Source organism: Scylla paramamosain, chromosome 10 (genome assembly GCF_035594125.1).
Source record: "Scylla paramamosain isolate STU-SP2022 chromosome 10, ASM3559412v1, whole genome shotgun sequence".
Classification (NCBI taxonomy): Eukaryota; Metazoa; Arthropoda; class Malacostraca; order Decapoda; family Portunidae; genus Scylla; species Scylla paramamosain.
In genome coordinates this window covers 28011932-28028839 of record NC_087160.1, presented here as the reverse complement: position 1 = coordinate 28028839, position 16908 = coordinate 28011932, and the positions used below count along the sequence as shown (strand labels likewise).

The window sequence follows — 16908 nt, the reverse complement described above, 5'->3', positions numbered from 1 at the left end:
CCACCACCATCACTGACTTGCTCCTTTATGTTTGGGATGATGGAGCTTTTGTACACATATTTACTAGTTATTTTCTTCAGTTTCTTTATTCTTAGCCAGCATAAATATTTCAGCTTGTACTATACTTAACATATGTGCTTCAACAGCTTATTATCTCTGATCTTCTATGCAACATGTACTGTATGTGATCTCTAAATAAGTTTTACAAAAGTAGTTAATAATGCACTCATGGAACAAAACCACAGGTACCAACATTATGATTTATAGGAAATACTCTTTAAATTTTGTAAAATTAGCTTTACACGTACAGGTGACAAATCTGATCTCATATAAAATAAAATCTCAAAAAAAATTTCATTTTTTCCCTTTTTATCTTTTTTTCCTTTGTCTCCTTTACAAGTACTCATACTCAAAAAAGTATCATTACACATTTAAGTATGAAACAAATTGACAACAAGGACAGATCCATTGATAACAAGCTACTCATGATGATATTCCTGCATGTGTTTATTGCAGCTGCATCTACATGTATCAAGTGAGCAGCACTCGTAAACGGAGATATACAGTTAGCTTGAAACATAGATTCATAGATAGATAGATACGCATATTATCTACATTCACTACTTCTCCCATGCATGTTTCTGCCAGGTCCTATTTGACACCCCGCACACTGACACACTTACTAACCCTATTGGGACTACTGGGTCATTCAGTGTGAAACTTGTTGGACCGCACTGTAATGACATTTTCTTTCTTTCTTTCTTTCTTTATTTATTTTATTTATTTATTTATTTTATTTATTTTTTTTTTTGTGTGTGTGTGTGTGTGTGTGGCACCAACACATTGTTACCATGAAATCAAAACTAATATAAAATCAGCCATCATGGGAGGGATGATCATGGTTGGAAAAGGCATAACATGTTCTCCACGCTGGGAAAATTACAATATTGTGTACCTGATTTTCAAATTGCTTCTTACTATCACCTGAGTATTTCTATTGCCATTTTACTGTAACTCAATTTCCAGCTATATTTCTGAAAATCATGCTCTGAAACAGGTGTAAATGTTACAGAGTTAAGTGGGAAATGAAAGAATGGGAGCCTGACAACTGAAAGGACCAAGTGCTGATGTGGAATGCCTCAGCACTGCTACTTTTGATGCTCTTATTTTTTCAGAATTTTTTTTTTTTTTTTTAAAGAGCCTTTACACAATGCATTCAGGGGCATCACCTGTTGCATAAGAAAGGTACAACTAATGCCAAGACAAAGTAGGTAATGAGAATCCATGCACTTACAATGGATGCAGACCTAAAGCCATGCAGCTCTATTTACTACTGTTGATTGATGGAAAAACTGGACAATTCTGTCATGCAAACATGTTGCATTAATACCAAAATGGCCATGTTCATGCACTAGACTTATATTAATCTGAAGTGATTAGTGGCAGAATTCTGAATATTGTTGTTACAGAGTGGAGAGTCTGGCATGACATTGTGACAGAGGGAGACACTTACACGCAGGAGTGGTGTGTCCTCTGTCTAGGGAAAGAGAGAGGTTAGTTTAGTACAAAGAAAACAGATCATCTAAGGTCATCAGTGTATTGCCGCAGAACAAAATATTGTACACTGGATTATGTTTGTTGCAACATTCATAAGTCAGTGCTTTATGCAGGAAAATTGCACTCCTTGCAAACACATTGTTAATTTTATAACTTCAAATCTTGTGCTTAGAAAAATACTTGCTTGTAAATCATTAGAAATATAGCAGCATTTCTTCTTTGATAGATTTAATCAAGGCTCTGTGCAGGCTAAAAAGTGTAGAAAGGCATTCTTAATAGCATCTTACGACTGTGTGTTGCATAACTTAGTCTCTGATTTAAAAATTTACATGATAAAGGAAAGAATATTTCAGACATCATGTTAACTGGTATACTGTTAACAGAGCACCACAACATTACTTTCAAAAGCTAACCCACACTATAAAAAAATAATAAATAAAAACAAATAAATAAATAAAAAAAGAAAATATAGTAGTACATTGTAACTAGTACAGACAGGTTCTGTTATATGAGCATTTGTTACATGAGAAACCAATAATATAAGTTCAGTGAACCAGGGGCAAATATGCTCATATGAGCAAAGGAAATCTGATGGTACAAGAATATGACTGACAGTAATGGCCAGGAAGTTAAAAATGCCCACCTTGCTATCTGGACTGTATGGTGATGAATGATTTAGATGTGCAGAGATTAATTTGTGAGCACTCACAAGAAACCACCCATCCCTCCCCCTGTCCCCCTACCTGCCTTGTGTAATTTCCCTCCATCCTTCTGAACACAGTGTGTGCTTATATCAGAAGTTTGCTTGCAAATATATACAAATACATGGTCACTGTATTTACAATCAAAGGATGCAGTACTGTGTTTTATGTCATTGACTAGTTATTGCATTTATGTTTGTGTTGCTGCTGGACTACAGAAACATATTAATACTGATACCTTAATTGCACTTGTTATTGCATAGGTTTGCTTGAAAAAATTACCTTTGATATGGTCATGGAGCACAATCCTTTTTTTTCCAATTAGTGATGTGTTTTGTTATATGAGTATTCACTGTATGAGCAAGTGTTACGTTGGAATTAATTAGCATCTATCACTGGAACCTGCCTGTACTGGCTTCATCACTCATTGATATAGCCACACAAATATTCACTGCAATCCTTAAAATAGTTGAACATGTGAAATCTTACTTTTATCTTTGCGATTTGTTTGAATACAAACTACAATAATTACAATATATTAGTGTCCTATTAAAGATTATAACTGACACAAACACATAAGTCACTCTTCCCTCACTTGTCATCAGAAATGTACACAAAAAATGTTATAATAAACTGATACCATACCACTTTTTTTTTTTCAAGTAATATCTTTTGTATTATTTCCTAATCTAATATAATCAAATCTTTCCTAACACCTTGTTCAAGTAATATCTTTTGTATTATTTCCTAATTTAACATAATCAAATCTTTCCTAACACCTTGTTCAAGTAATATCTTTTGTATTATTTCCTAATTTAATATAATCAAATCTTTCCTAACACCTATTCACTGGAATTTCCTTAAGGTGACCATAATAGAATTCCCATTTGTTCCTGCTCATACACTGCTCTTGCAAAAATCTATTCCCCTCAACTACCATCCCTCTTTTCTCTATCAGATATTTATCTCACACCTACATAATTCCCACTGGACACAGCAATCACCTGATAGTCTCTTGGACTGTCACCTACCACCTCAGGGTTAAGATCAAGTGTCACCAAGACCTATAGGCCCATGCCAGACTCTGCCATGAAGGGTCAGTGGCTGGTGCAACATTAGTGGACTACAGTGACTCCAGTCTAGGATGTTAACACAAAATGGCATCATTAGTACATCACAACCCTCAATGACTTTCATCACTTCCTTTCCATCAGAAGGCTACCAGTGCACCCATCTGATGCCTGCATCAAAAATGCCCTAGATCAAGCAACTCCTCTGTCAGAGGAACATGATCTCCCATACAGACCCAGTACAGGAAAGTCTGGAACAAGGTAAATAGGTAAGGAGATTGAAGTCATCAATATGATATGTTACTCAGATGAAATTCAGCATCTTAAACAAACCATCAACAGACAGTGGTACTAAAAAATTTAATTTCTCTGTAGTCTCAACAAACACTCTTGTATTCCTCTAAGTCCCTCATATCCATCCCTTGATCCTGGAACTGTAGCAGCTATCAGTCACTTTTCCATTATCTGTCAAAGCCTCTCCCTGTAGACTTCTTTTTATCAGCCTATTTGCCTTTACCCTGTTCATTCTCCCACCATCCAAGATGCTGAATCTTTTTTACTAAACTATACAAATTTAAGCAATATACATCTAACATACTAAATGACTTGCCCATGAAAATTTGTTTTTTTTAATTTGATGCTGAATCTTTTTACTGAACTATACAAATTTAAGCAATATAGATCCAACATACTAAATGACTAGCCCATGAAATTTTTTTTTTTATTTGTTTCAGAGCTTGCCATCCTCTTGCCCTTCTATAATTAATGCCTCACTTTCATAAAATTAATCTCTCAGGGACAGACAAATATGTCATGCCCATTCACTAAAGTTCTAGTCCACAGTTCCTTAATGACCTCAGACCAGTTGCATCACACTCACGACCAGCCTCATTTATGAGGGCTGCCTTTGACTGGGCTTATTCAAATATTAAAAACTCCACAGATTTTAAAGTTTGGCAATATGAAATCCTCCTCAACTACTCAATGCCTGGTCAGCTTCCTTAATATTATACACACCCAACAAGACAAACATAGCACACCTCTTTTATTTTTGTAGATGTTGGGCAAGCCTACTATAAACCACCATCACCAAGGTCACAAGTCTATGATTCCAGCCCATTATGGTAGTGTGGCTGGCTGACTTCCTTATAAGATGTCAGGAAGCTATCCACAAACAGGACTCTATCTCTTGAACCTGACTTGCAAGATTCCTCTCAACATCAATATGGGTCCACTGTGCTTCCTAAGGCTCATTAATTCCATGACTGACGCACTATATCAGTAGAAATATGTGGATGACAGCACCTTGAACATCTCCATCAACACCAAAGCCCCAGAATACTTAGCACAACAAGTCACTGTTGATGGCTTCAGACATGAACAGAGGATAGAATGATCAGTAACTACACCAAAATCATCATGGTGCACTGTTGTGCCTCCTTAGGAGCAGTGCCCCCCAGCTAAAACTTGCAGCTGACTTCTGTCCTTCTCCAAGTACTTCAGTCACCAGCATTACTTGACAACACAGTGGGCAACCAATTCAACTGGAAATACACTACCAACACCGTCAGGACAGCCTCATTCAGAATCTATGTGTCATGCCAACTCAGATCACTAAAAATATTGGCAAACTAGTTAAGGACCACATTATACACTTCCTTCATACTCTTCAAGCTTATGTACACCTCATCATGGTTTTCCCTGAACCTTACTCAATAACAGCAGCTTGAGATACATCATAAAAGGGCAGGTTCATCCTTATGTTACCTACAACAATGTCTTGACCTCATGATCTGCCAAGGCTGTCTGTATAGTCCTGTAAAAAAAAACTGGAGAGATCTACTCCATCAGCCACAATAGGCTGATACTGCTGTAGATTCTAAACATACTACTGTAGTACCAGCAGCATCATTCCAGCCATTGTGCACATATATATTAATATTTGTATATACAGTGAAATCTCGGTTACTGAACATCTCCCTTTCTGAACAACTCGGCTTTCAAACAAAAATTTTAACTCACACTTGCTTTGGTTGCCATACCATAATTCAGTTTTTGAACAAAGTTTCTTGATTTCAAATACTGCAAGATAAAGCAAAAGCTACCATTCATTACTAATTTTATAGTTTCTATAAATATTTTCTTTATTTTTATATATTTGGATGAGAGAGACAGAGGGTAAAACAGCAATTCAATCTTTGAAGTAAGTTAAATGCAATCCTGTTGAAGAACCTCGATGTAAACAAACAAGGTTCGGCACTCAGGAGTAATCCCAAGCTTCCTGTGGCTCTCTCTATGACCCACAATGCCATCACTACTGCACAACTGCATTTCCCCAGTAGCTTTTCCCAACAGCAAGATATCTAAGTGTTGTGATCACCTTCATTTTGGCGGTGAGTGGGTTGTTCCTCTCTGTGTCACTCTGTAAGACTTCCCTCACTTGATTGGTGACAAAGAGAATGCCTGCATTGTCTAACAAATATCTTTTGATGAGTTTTGTGTCATTAAGTTCATTCAATACATCTTTTCTGGATAAAAAAATTTCTAAGCTGGTGATGTTGTGGGGTGGCCATCTTAGCAGTGAGAGCGTCAGTCATCACCTGCTAAGAAATGGTGGACTGGTATCTGAGAATGGATTAATCTGTTTTACATTGATTCCTATGGGGAAAATAGTTTCAGTTTTCAAACATTTCAGATTTTGAATGGCATTCAGGAATTAATTAAGTTAAAAACTGAGGTTCCACTGTATTTGTATATAGTTTATTAATAAGCTTAATTCATTTTACTTAATACATATTTATTTTACTTCTTAGATTCTCTTTTTTGTGTAGCTACAGTCTATGACTGCTATCTGATAAACCCTATATTATTATTACTATATCTAATTAATTCACTCTACCTTTACCATATATATTCTCCTTATCATCTCACTTTTCATTCTCTCCACATGACCACACTACCTGAGGGTATTTCATTCTCTCCACATGACCACACTACCGGAGGGTATCGTATTTGATCACTTTCAACACTCAACAGTTTGTTCCTTCATCTTCCATATACACTTTCACTGTTTTCACGATCCTTCCTATTCACCCAACAACCATCCCTTGAATAATTTTCTCACTATCTGAAATCTTGACCTTTGACCTTTATTCCATGTTTCAGTTGAAATGTCAGTGTTGGTACTATCATGCTTTCTTGATCTCCTTAATCACTACCTGACCTTTCATTATACATCCAACAAGACCTACCACTTTTCTCCTTGTAATATTTTTTTTTTTTACATTTCTCTTTCCATACTTTCATACTTGTTCAACACAGGAACACAATCTTTCAAATAATTTTAGTTAATTTTTGGTGCATCTTAAAATTAATTTCCTCTGGTATTGTTTTGGTTGTCCTGTGATCTGTTGGAGATTGTAGCAATCTTCTAACACTATACTACACACCAAGTTAAGAAGACTGACATACTAGTGACCCAGCAAGAATATCTCTCCAGTGTCACTGCATATACTGGTGAAGTATGGCAGTTAAAATTACATTTATTTTTGACCAAAGGGAAGATGTCAGTTTCTCATGATGTATAGAAATGTGCATATCTGTACAGCAGAAACATCTATAAATGTATCTTATTAGTAGGGTATCAATATTTGCACTCTTCAAGTCTTCATTTTACTACCAAGCAAAATCTACAAAGAACATCAAAAGCCTCAAAGAAGACTTCATATAAAAGTGTAAAATACCATAAAGCAAAAAACCAAGACAAACTTATGTTAGTTATGTAAAATCAACCACCACAAACAATTATCATCACACCACATCAGTCAAAAACACCACCACCATAACCACTCCATAACACACACTTCACAACTAGATCATACGGGCATTAGTCTGCAAGCCACACACACACACACACACACACACACACACACACACACACACACACACACACACATACAAAAAACTGCTAACATGTCCTGGCAAACTGTACCTGAGTGATGATGTTCCCTCGCTCCTCATCCTGGTCATCAGAGGTCTCCCGGCCGCTGAGAGCCTTGCGGAGCTTGTCCATGGCAGAGCTGGGCTGAGACTGGCCAGCAGGAGTCTTGGTCTCTTTTCCTGTGAGAGGAGAGAACTTTGCTGGCATTTTTCTCCTTGTTTCTTGGAATGTATAATTAACACAAGACTAATATCTTTCTTTCTCTCCACCTATTTGTGCTATCATCACTAAATTCATGTAGATAACACACACACACACACAAACACACACACACACACACACATACACACACACACACACACACACACACATAATCTTCAGTCGTCAGTTCACAGCTACTTCATTAGGCACAAATATATAGACATGGAAATGAGTTGTGCTGAGGTTTTCACTCAAACATTATCCTCACCCATTTCTGTTAGGTAACACTATCCACACAAGTAATGCTGGCTTTCTCCCATAACTGACAACCTTATCACAGCCACCATTTTCTGGGTGATAACTTATCTCCACTTTTGGTAAGTGGTGTTGATGATAGCATAGTGCATGTAAACATTCATTAACAGCTTTTCAAACTTTAAATCTTATCATAAAGTCTTCAAATCCTACATTTTTCTTTAAATATATAACATAAAAGCACAACTTTTTATTTATCTATCTTATTGACGATTACTTCAGAGAACATGTCATGAATGCTTCAAGTTTTCAAACTTAGAAAGTTTCATTTGTATTTCCCACTAAATCCAATACTACCTTTCTCAGTAATCCACCATAAAACCTATACAGTACCTATGTATGTGCATACATAACACATCTAATTTGTGCTAGTGGAGATTTTGACTAGCAGGACAGGTTATCTGTATCTGTCAGATGACTGACTCAACTATTCACTTATCTGTAATAACCATTTGACAAACATCTTTAATGCACCTGATATTCTCTTCACACTCTCCATCCACTCCCTTTGTCATCTTCACATGTATAACATGTCATCTTTGCACATGTATAACATTAAGTGAAAGTCCGAGTTGCATTTGTGAAACGACCATGTCTTCTTTAACAATTAACAGCAAGAACACCAATAAAGACAGAATGTTCTGGATAGTCTCATTATCTTCTTTGGCCATTAGTACTATCTTGGTAAAAATCATATCACGCTAACTACATAACTTCTCGAGATATAGGTAAGAGTACACCCATAAGTTACCTCCGAGTGAAACGACCGTAACGGTGGAATGACTCGTAATGGTCAACTCCGCACTGCCCTGCACAGCTCTGGCACCAAGCCAGGCAGCCAGCAGTGACTCTCAAGCACTTAGAAGGGGAGGGTGTCACATGGGGATGCGTCAGTTCATTAACCTTTTACTTTTTTTTTTTTTTTTTTACTTTAACAAGTTTCTGGAAGTTGATATACACTGCATGATATTCTACAACAGTGGTTCCCAAACTGGGGGCCATGGCCCCCTGGGGGGCCATATAGCAGAATGTAGGGGGCCATAATCTGAGGCTATGCATAAAATAAAACCAAAGGAGTTTAGCAGGTAGGTAGCCGGTGGAGGGAACTTACAGGTTCAGTACAGGTTTGTGCAATGCCTTGCTGCCAGACACATGAGTAATACGTCCCTTTTTTTTTTTTTTTAAATCTGATTCTGTGTTCTTGACATAAAACAAGACATGAGGATGTATTAGGGAAGCAAGATAATTTTAACTCAACATAATTCTAATCTAAGGCTTCCTAAGCTGTGTATTCTGTATGATAACCTGGTCTTGAATCTTACGTATCAGCAAGGATGTTCATATTATTCAGTTAACCAGACAATCACAGTTGCAACATTGATCACCGTGTGTGCCTCCCCATATAATCAGTTTCATCCCACCTGTGAATACTTCAGCATTATATGAACTTAAGCCAACATCAATACCACTTTAATGGTAAGTAAGCCCTGCATAATGAAGTATATTAAGAAGGTAAATAATATCTGCTGTATCTATGTACATTCTATAACTTTTTTGTAAAGTAAAATCTAACTTCCTTTCAACCTCATATTTGCCATTTTATTATTCTAATCATGGGTGATGACATATGTTAGCGGTGTTAGAAATAGCAGTTTTTTGTTTGTGCTTTGCAGGTACAGTGATGGCTTCCAATAAGAAACGCAACTATGATGACAACTATCTGGATTTTGGATTTACAAGCATCACTGATAAAGGTGTAGTGAAGCCTCAGTGTGTGATTTGTCACAAAATACTCACAGCTGAATCACTAAGGCCCAGTAAGCTTAGATTACATCTGGAAACCAAGCATCCTCAACATGTTGGCAAAGATCGTCCCTTCTTTAGTCGACAAGAACTGAACATGAAGAGACAGCAACTTGATGCCAGTGGTTCCTTTCACCAACAAAATGCTGCCGTAGTGGAGGCATCATTTCTTGTATCCCTTGAAATAGCAAAGAAAAAGAAGCCTCACACAATTGAGGAGGAATTAATTTTGCCATGTGCCAAAACAATGGTAAAGCTTGTTTTGGGTGAGAAAAGTGCTGAAAAGCTGAATGCTATTTCACTCTCAAATAATAAAGTGCAACGCCAAATCTCCCAAATATCTGATGACATCAAAGAGCAGGTGATACAGGAAATTAAAAGAGGTGGATTATTCAGTATTCAACTCGATGAGTCCACTGACGTCCAGTCCTGCTCACAGCTCCTGGCTTTTGTAAGGTATGTTCATGATGAGGATCTGAAGGAGGAATTCTTGTTTTGTGAGCCTCTTGAACAATCTACAAAAGGTGAAGATGTAATGCAGAAACTTACAGAATTCTTTGAATCTGACGGTCTTGACTGGGGCAATCTCTGTGGGATATGCACGGACGGGGCTCCAGCCATGTTGGGTTCAGTCAGGTTTTGTTACAAGAGTTATACGAAAAGCACCAAATGCTATCCCTCTTCACTACATGATCCACAGGCAAGCTCTTGCATCAAAAACGCTACCCTCAGAATTACAGGACACTCTGAATACAATTATAAAGGCAGTTAACTTTGTAAAAGGTAGTGCTCTTAACACACGCCTTTTCAAGAGACTCTGCCGAGATATGGATGCAGCTCATGAGACCCTCCTATTTCATACAGCAGTTCGCTGGCTATCAAAAGGAAATGTAGTTCAGTGTGTATTTGAGCTCAGAGAAGAGATCAGCCTCTTTCTCAGAATACAGAACAAGCAAGATTTGCTGTCAGCATGGTCAGCAGATAGCTTCGAAATATGGCTAGCCTATCTTGTTGACATATTTAAACAGTTGAACACACTGAACCTGGAACTCCAAGGGAAAGGAAGCTTGATAATCGATTTTGTGGACAAAATCAAAGCTTTCATTCGTAAGATGGAGAATTGGAGGCGCAAAGTTGGAATGGGAAACTTGGCAATGCTGGAGACAGTGTCAGAAATTGTAGAGGAGTGTGATGCTGCTATGCAGAACTTGATTACCCAACATCTTGAGGCCTTGGAAGGGGAATTTAAAAGATACTTCCCAGATATCCAAAGCCTAACTTTTCGGCTAGTAAGGGCCCCCTTCACTGCTCCAGTGACATGCATTCCTGGTGACAATGATGATGGCCAAACTGAGCTGTTGACACTTCAGGAGGATTCAGGAGCTAAGATGAAGTTTGAAACTGAATCTCTCACAGTATTTTGGTCATCAATGGCAGCTTCATACCCAAACTTATGTGACTTAGCTTTTCGCCACCTCCTACCATTTTCATCAACTTATACCTGTGAGGCTACATTCTCTCAACTACTCCACATTAAAACGAAATATCACAACAGACTTGAAGTGAAGCATGACCTACGGTGTGCTTTAAGTGAAACAAAACCAAGAATCAAGAAGCTTGTTGATAATCTGCAACATCACCCTTCACACTGAGTGGAATGGGGATTCAAAAGTGAAGGAATCATGAACCAGGCATGAACGTTCAGAAACAAACAGTCTGGGAGGAGGTGGGTGTGTGGCCACTGAAGGCCATGGTTGTGGCAGTTAATTATGACTCCCTATGACAGCATTTTATTTCAGAATTACAAAGTTATCAGATTTGTAAGATTCAAAGATCAGATCACATTGCGTGGGATTAATACACTTTTTCAATCCAGTGGAATTTCTTTGTTTGTTTCTTTTTTTTTTTTTTTTTGCTTATTGCTGAAACAGCATTTCACAATAATGCAATTTTTAATTACTCTACGTATGAATTTTTTAATGAGCATTATATTACTTCTTTAGTACCATTTCAATAATTATATGAGATTCAGCAAAGACAAAATACAAATTTCTTTATTAATAATTAACAAAAGAAAAAATAACAAATGGAATCAATAAAATTACAGGATTTGCTAGAGTGGTTTTTATATGGACCTAATGAGTGTAGGACTGTAGACAGTCATGGTAGTCACGGGTTATGGTTGTGAGGGAGGGGGGGCATGGACAAGGATCATGTATGAAAAGTGGGTAACGACCGGAAAAAGTTTGGGAACCACTGTTCTACAACCTTAATTCTATCTGATATGTAAGTATTAATCTCAGAAGAGGCTAAGGTTATCTCCATATTTTCCTTTAACATAAGCAACCTAATCCCTGGGCCACCACAACCCTTAAGGGCGGGGGCACTTCTCCCCCATCTTATATTTACATTTTAGGTGTATCTAAAGATATATACATGAAAGAATGGAATAGATCAGTAATAAGACCGGAGAAAGGTTGTGGACCTCAATCTTTTTCTTTTGACTTCTTGATTGTCGAACTGGATTGTACTTGAAGCAACTCCAGGTTTTATAACTGTGTGCTGCGCCAAGGCATGTGGTGCGATACCATTATGTGGCTACTTTTCCAGGGAAGGAAATCTGGTTAAAGGGGGAAAACATCCAGCATTTTTCAACGTATTTATTCCAGATCCAACTTCCTATCTCAGTTCATGGAGGAGACAATTGCATTCTGAATGTTGCAAATCTTTGATTACTTTTTTTTCTGCTTTTGGTTTCCGGCGCTTAAGTCACTTTTGGCTCCGGGCGACTCAATAGTTTAAAAATCAGTCGTGGCTCATTTACCATTTACGGCAACTAGGGAGAGGCAGATTGCACAGTCAATTACAATGATAGTGATGAAAGTATCTTGTTACGCCCTCCATCTCTCACCTCACGCTTCCGCCCCCTTGTCCTCAACACGCCCACTCATACCAACACGCCGCCCACACACAGCCCCACATCCTGGCCACCATCACAATACACTGGCACTCGTGTTTGGAGGAGGAAAAGATAGTATCTCACCGAAAAGTCAGGAAATACGTGGTAATGTGAAGCCCCGTCAGCACCAGGTATCACAAGATAGTTGACAACACTGTAGGGTAACGGCTGTAAAGTTTATTTAATACATCTGTAAGCATTGTCACAAAATCAAGTCAAATCTTATTAATTAATAAAAAAGGATATATTTTTTCAGTGATATAAATAAAAAAAATTTTTATCAAACAGTCTTGAGATATAAGGGATACGTGTCCAAAGTTCAGAATGTGGAGAAATCAAAACCTGTTTAAACCATAATTTTACAGTATATTTTCTAGAAGTAAGATACATCACTTACCTAGACAGTCAAGAAAATTTATGCAAATATGAACAGACGAACACTCCAATCACTCCCTAATGGTCCTGCCTGGCACTTTCTCTTTGTGCCTATGGAACTTGCTAAGTAGTACTGATTACGCATGCGCCATCTTACTCATATTAGCTAAAAGTGCGCCTAAACAACATTTGCAATTCTGTTCGTTATTTCTGTCCTCATTTTTATACATATGAAAAAAGCTAGCTTTTTTCATGATTTGTTTTGCTATTCTTTCAATAATCCTTGACGGTTCTCTCTCTCTCTCTCTCTCTCTCTCTCTCTCTCTCTCTCTCTCTCTCTCTCTCTCTCTCTCTCTGCGGGAGAAGTACAGTAAAAACAACTGTTTAAAAGTTATAATTACAGCCCTCGAGAGGCTCACAGCATGGGTAACTTCACAACACACACCACCCCGGCAATGATACTGACTGAAATCTTTACAAATTAATTTATAAAAATTGATATGGGTCAGGCACAGTAACGAATTGATAAATGAAGAGAATGGATCACTGTAGGTCGTGCCTTTCCATCTCACCCGTCAATTAAGAGACCGCACCAAAGTAGGAACTAGCGTAATTCGTTTAAGAGAAGACACATGGTGGTCTCACTCTCACCTCTCTTCTACGTATATGTGAATATATTTTACGATGAATACGGCGTCATATCCCCGCCCAGCGACTAGACAATCCTCTACATTCTCTTCCCTGTAATGTGCTCAGCACACACACACACACACACACACACACACACACACACACACACACACACACACACACACACACACACACAGGAATGTAGTGCAGGAATAGGACTTGCACGTTCAGCAACTGAGCTAGTAACGTGGGTCGATAAGGAGACGAGAGATTCAGTGATTCACTGACCAACTGATGTTTTGTCACCGCAATAAAAATGTCATAATATGACGACGATGAAATGAGGGAGCTTGTTTACGGACTTCTATGAAAAGTTTGCAGAGCTTACCTAATACTCGTGGGTTTGTGTTGTTTTTCATGGTCTACGCGTGACTGTCGATGGGCGGGAGTACAATGTGTGTTTATCCCGTCATGGGTGTTGGTCCACTTATAATGATTATTTGTCAGTTATTTCAACAACCTTCACACGCCTCCTGTCCCGAGAAACTTTAAATCTGAAGAGTTAGCTTGAAGATCAACAAAGAATACTGAGAAACGAGAGTTTTGACAGATCAACACAAGCAATGGAGATCTGCGGCCTCGTAGAAGATCAGTTTAATCCCTGCAAGGAAAATGAAGGATTGCAAAAGGACTCAAGGAATATGAGATAGGTCCACTCAATGTGGAACATATGAATTGGAGAGGTTATAAAAACTTGAGAGCTCAAGAGAGGCACTGTTTCATGTTTGATTAGCTGACAGGAGCTCAACACTTGGGTAGGACACGCTTTCGTCCACTCGTTCTTCATCGCGGTCGTCAGCAGCACGCTCCACCCACACATTGGCGTGTATCACAAACACATGCAGATACAAAATTACCAAGTAGTATAAAGTGAGTGAACAACTTCACCACCACAAATGAACACAAAAACCATTCAGAGTGTGTAAACAACGATCTCGGAAATCACGGAAGAGGAACCCTGACGTGGGTTCACTTTCCTCAGTGTGACTATACGAGCACGCACTACTGCAAGGTCTCTTCTGCCATCCCGTCATAGGTGCAGCATCGCGGGGACTCGTTTTGCATACAGTACATGTACAACTGTCTCACCAGAGGTGTGGATGGTCTCCCACTGCAGTAGTGACACAGCATCTGCTGCATGCCGTGCTACGCAGCACACAGGCGACGCCCAGGAGTACACAGGTGTCTGGGATACACACAACACTGCTAAGTCTCTACACAAAGTTCCCTTAAGTGTCTTATCATAATACACAGTATCCATTACCAAAGCGGGAACATCACTCTCTGAAGGCCACTCTCTGTTTACGAAAAAAATAGCGGTTTACCAACTTCAGCCTGCCATAATTTTCATCAGCCGCACTAAAGCTGTCCTTACTTTTTTTTTTATGATTTTTCCCCACCAGCCTTGCAAAGCTGCCAACCTTTCCTTCCACCTTAGCTACCTCCATCTGCCATCCGCCCTCCGCCACCACACCACCGTTAGTGGACGCCCCTCCGCCACTGCTGCTTGACACGTCGCCCTGCAAGTCGTAGTCACCGCAGGGAGGCACGCAGCTCCTTCCCTCGTCTTGCTGTAACTCTAAGAGACCACATCACTGCGCCTCAGAATGTTATAAATGGCGTGAAAAAAAAAAAAAAGAGTTTTGCGAGACTTAATTTGTAAGTAGTGTTCTGCATATGATTTTCAATGTTGCTTTAAAGATGAGGGCACCGCAAACCGCCGCACCTCGCCCTGCCAACCTTTATCCCGCTACAACTTGCACAAGACGCCCACTCCGCACTCTGTTCCTCTTTTCAGGATGCAAGAAACATCAAATCACTCAATACTCATTACACATCACTCAATTCACGGTGGGCTGCGAATTACTTCTGATGCACGCGAGGCCCAGCGATAAGGCAAAATGACGGGCCAAAGTTCCACCGATCGCTGCGCCATGTACCCTAAACATCGCTACGAATGTTATAGTTCCTTCCTAACACACATGCTCCTGCTTCAGCCGATGAGCGGTGAAGTTGATTGAGTGATTGATTTCATGGCGCCGTAGCAACGAGGTGATTGGCGCCGCTTAGAGGGGAAGAGGTGCCACAACGGGAACCTCCGCTCCCCGCGCTGCCCCTCAGGACGCCAGCTGCATGAAGACCCCGAGGGTAACGACGGGGAGCAGAAAGAGGACAAACATCGGTAGGCGGCCACCCAGCAGGAAGGAAGCGAGCAGTAGTAAGAGGCATGGAAGGGGCGTGGGGTAGACATGGGTTGGTGTGCGTGACGCCCTGCACAGCACACACCGTGACGCCGCGCTTGTCTGCATGGCCGCCGACTGTTCACCTGGAAACAAAGACGCACGTGAGATTACACTACTTACAGCTTGCCATTCTTGAGCTCCAGTGTCGGTCACCACTACACCCCTATACTACACCTTCCTCTCCATTCATGCACTCTTCACCATCACAATCATTCCCTGCATTCCGCATCTACGCCCATTACATGACCATATTCCAAAAGCCACATCCTACCTTTCACTGCAACCATTTCATCGCCACATCCTTCAGCTACACTCATTACATCACCACACCCCGAGCTAAATCATACACATTCTACTACACCATTACACCGCCACCCCTTTGAGCCCCACCCTAGACCTTCCACTACACTCGTCACATCACCACACAATCTAATCTTGCATATTAACGCACATAATACAGAAGATCTACCCTATCATATTATCCACAAGACTAGTCACCCTCCATGCAGGAAGATTACAGTCCACTACCCATCCCCCATTGGCCACACACCGCTCAGCACGTGCACCATGATGGAGGCGGGCTTGGCGTTGGAGGGGCTGCACGTGTAGAGGCCCGAGTCGTCCACCTGGGCGTCCCGCAGGGTGAGGCTGCTGATCGTGGAGTGCTTCTCCTCCCACACGCTCACCTCCACCTCTTCCGTCCCCTTCCTGGTTTCCTGTAGTGATAGTGGTGGTGGTAGTAATGGTGGTGGTTGCGACGGCGGAGGCGGCGGCGGCGGCGGCGGTAGTAGTGGTGGTGTTGGTGTTGATGGTGGTGGTAGTGGTGGTAGAAGTAGTAATGGAATTAGAACAATAAATATAAGAATTAAATTGGGTTAGACTAACATTAATCACACATTGTTTTCTATGCAAAGCAGTATTTCGAAAATGCTAGTAAACACTGTAGAATTACTATTACTGCTGCTACTACTACTACTACTACTACGACTACTATTACAATAGCTACTACTATTTTTTTTATTATAATTATCATTATTATTATTGTTGCTATTGT

General features: G+C 39.8%; 3 protein-coding genes across 9 annotated transcripts in view; 1 reads left to right on the top strand and 2 right to left on the bottom strand.

The window, feature by feature from the left end:
* Positions 1-12735, bottom strand: part of LOC135104482 (vesicle transport protein SFT2A-like) — a 28364-nt gene extending 15629 nt beyond the window's left edge. Inside the window, exons 1-3 of one of the 7 annotated variants that reach the window (XM_064012004.1) lie at positions 12631-12735; positions 7320-7447; positions 1514-1537 (exon numbers count right to left, since the gene is read on the bottom strand). In XM_064012004.1, coding sequence (XP_063868074.1) covers positions 1514-1537; positions 7320-7400 — 105 coding nt within the window. In that variant the 5' untranslated portion in view covers positions 7401-7447; positions 12631-12735. The other 6 variants (XM_064012005.1, XM_064012002.1, XM_064012006.1 and 3 more) reach the window with 6 other exon arrangements.
* On the top strand, positions 9685-11239 carry LOC135104547 (protein FAM200A-like). The gene is made up of 2 exons (XM_064012121.1): positions 9685-10218; positions 10400-11239. The coding sequence occupies exons 1-2, from the start codon at positions 9685-9687 to the stop codon at positions 11237-11239; spliced, it is 1374 nt and encodes a 457-aa protein (XP_063868191.1).
* Positions 12736-12891: 156 nt separating the features above from the next.
* LOC135104480 (zwei Ig domain protein zig-8-like) overlaps positions 12892-16908 on the bottom strand; it is a 69912-nt gene continuing 65895 nt past the window's right edge. The window contains exons 6-7 of the mRNA XM_064011997.1: positions 16405-16570; positions 12892-15937 (exon numbers count right to left, since the gene is read on the bottom strand). Coding sequence (XP_063868067.1) covers positions 15729-15937; positions 16405-16570 — 375 coding nt within the window. The 3' untranslated portion in view covers positions 12892-15728. The remainder of the gene's footprint in view (positions 15938-16404; positions 16571-16908) is intronic.

Excerpts from the sequence above, each read along its gene's own strand:
- LOC135104547 (XM_064012121.1), top strand. The coding sequence starts at position 9,685 with ATGAAGAGACAGCAACTTGATGCCAGTGGTTCCTTTCACCAACAAAAT. Across the intron at positions 10,219-10,399 it reads CTCCAGCCATGTTGGGTTCA|AGACTCTGCCGAGATATGGA; the intron begins GTCAGGTTTTGT and ends CGCCTTTTCAAG.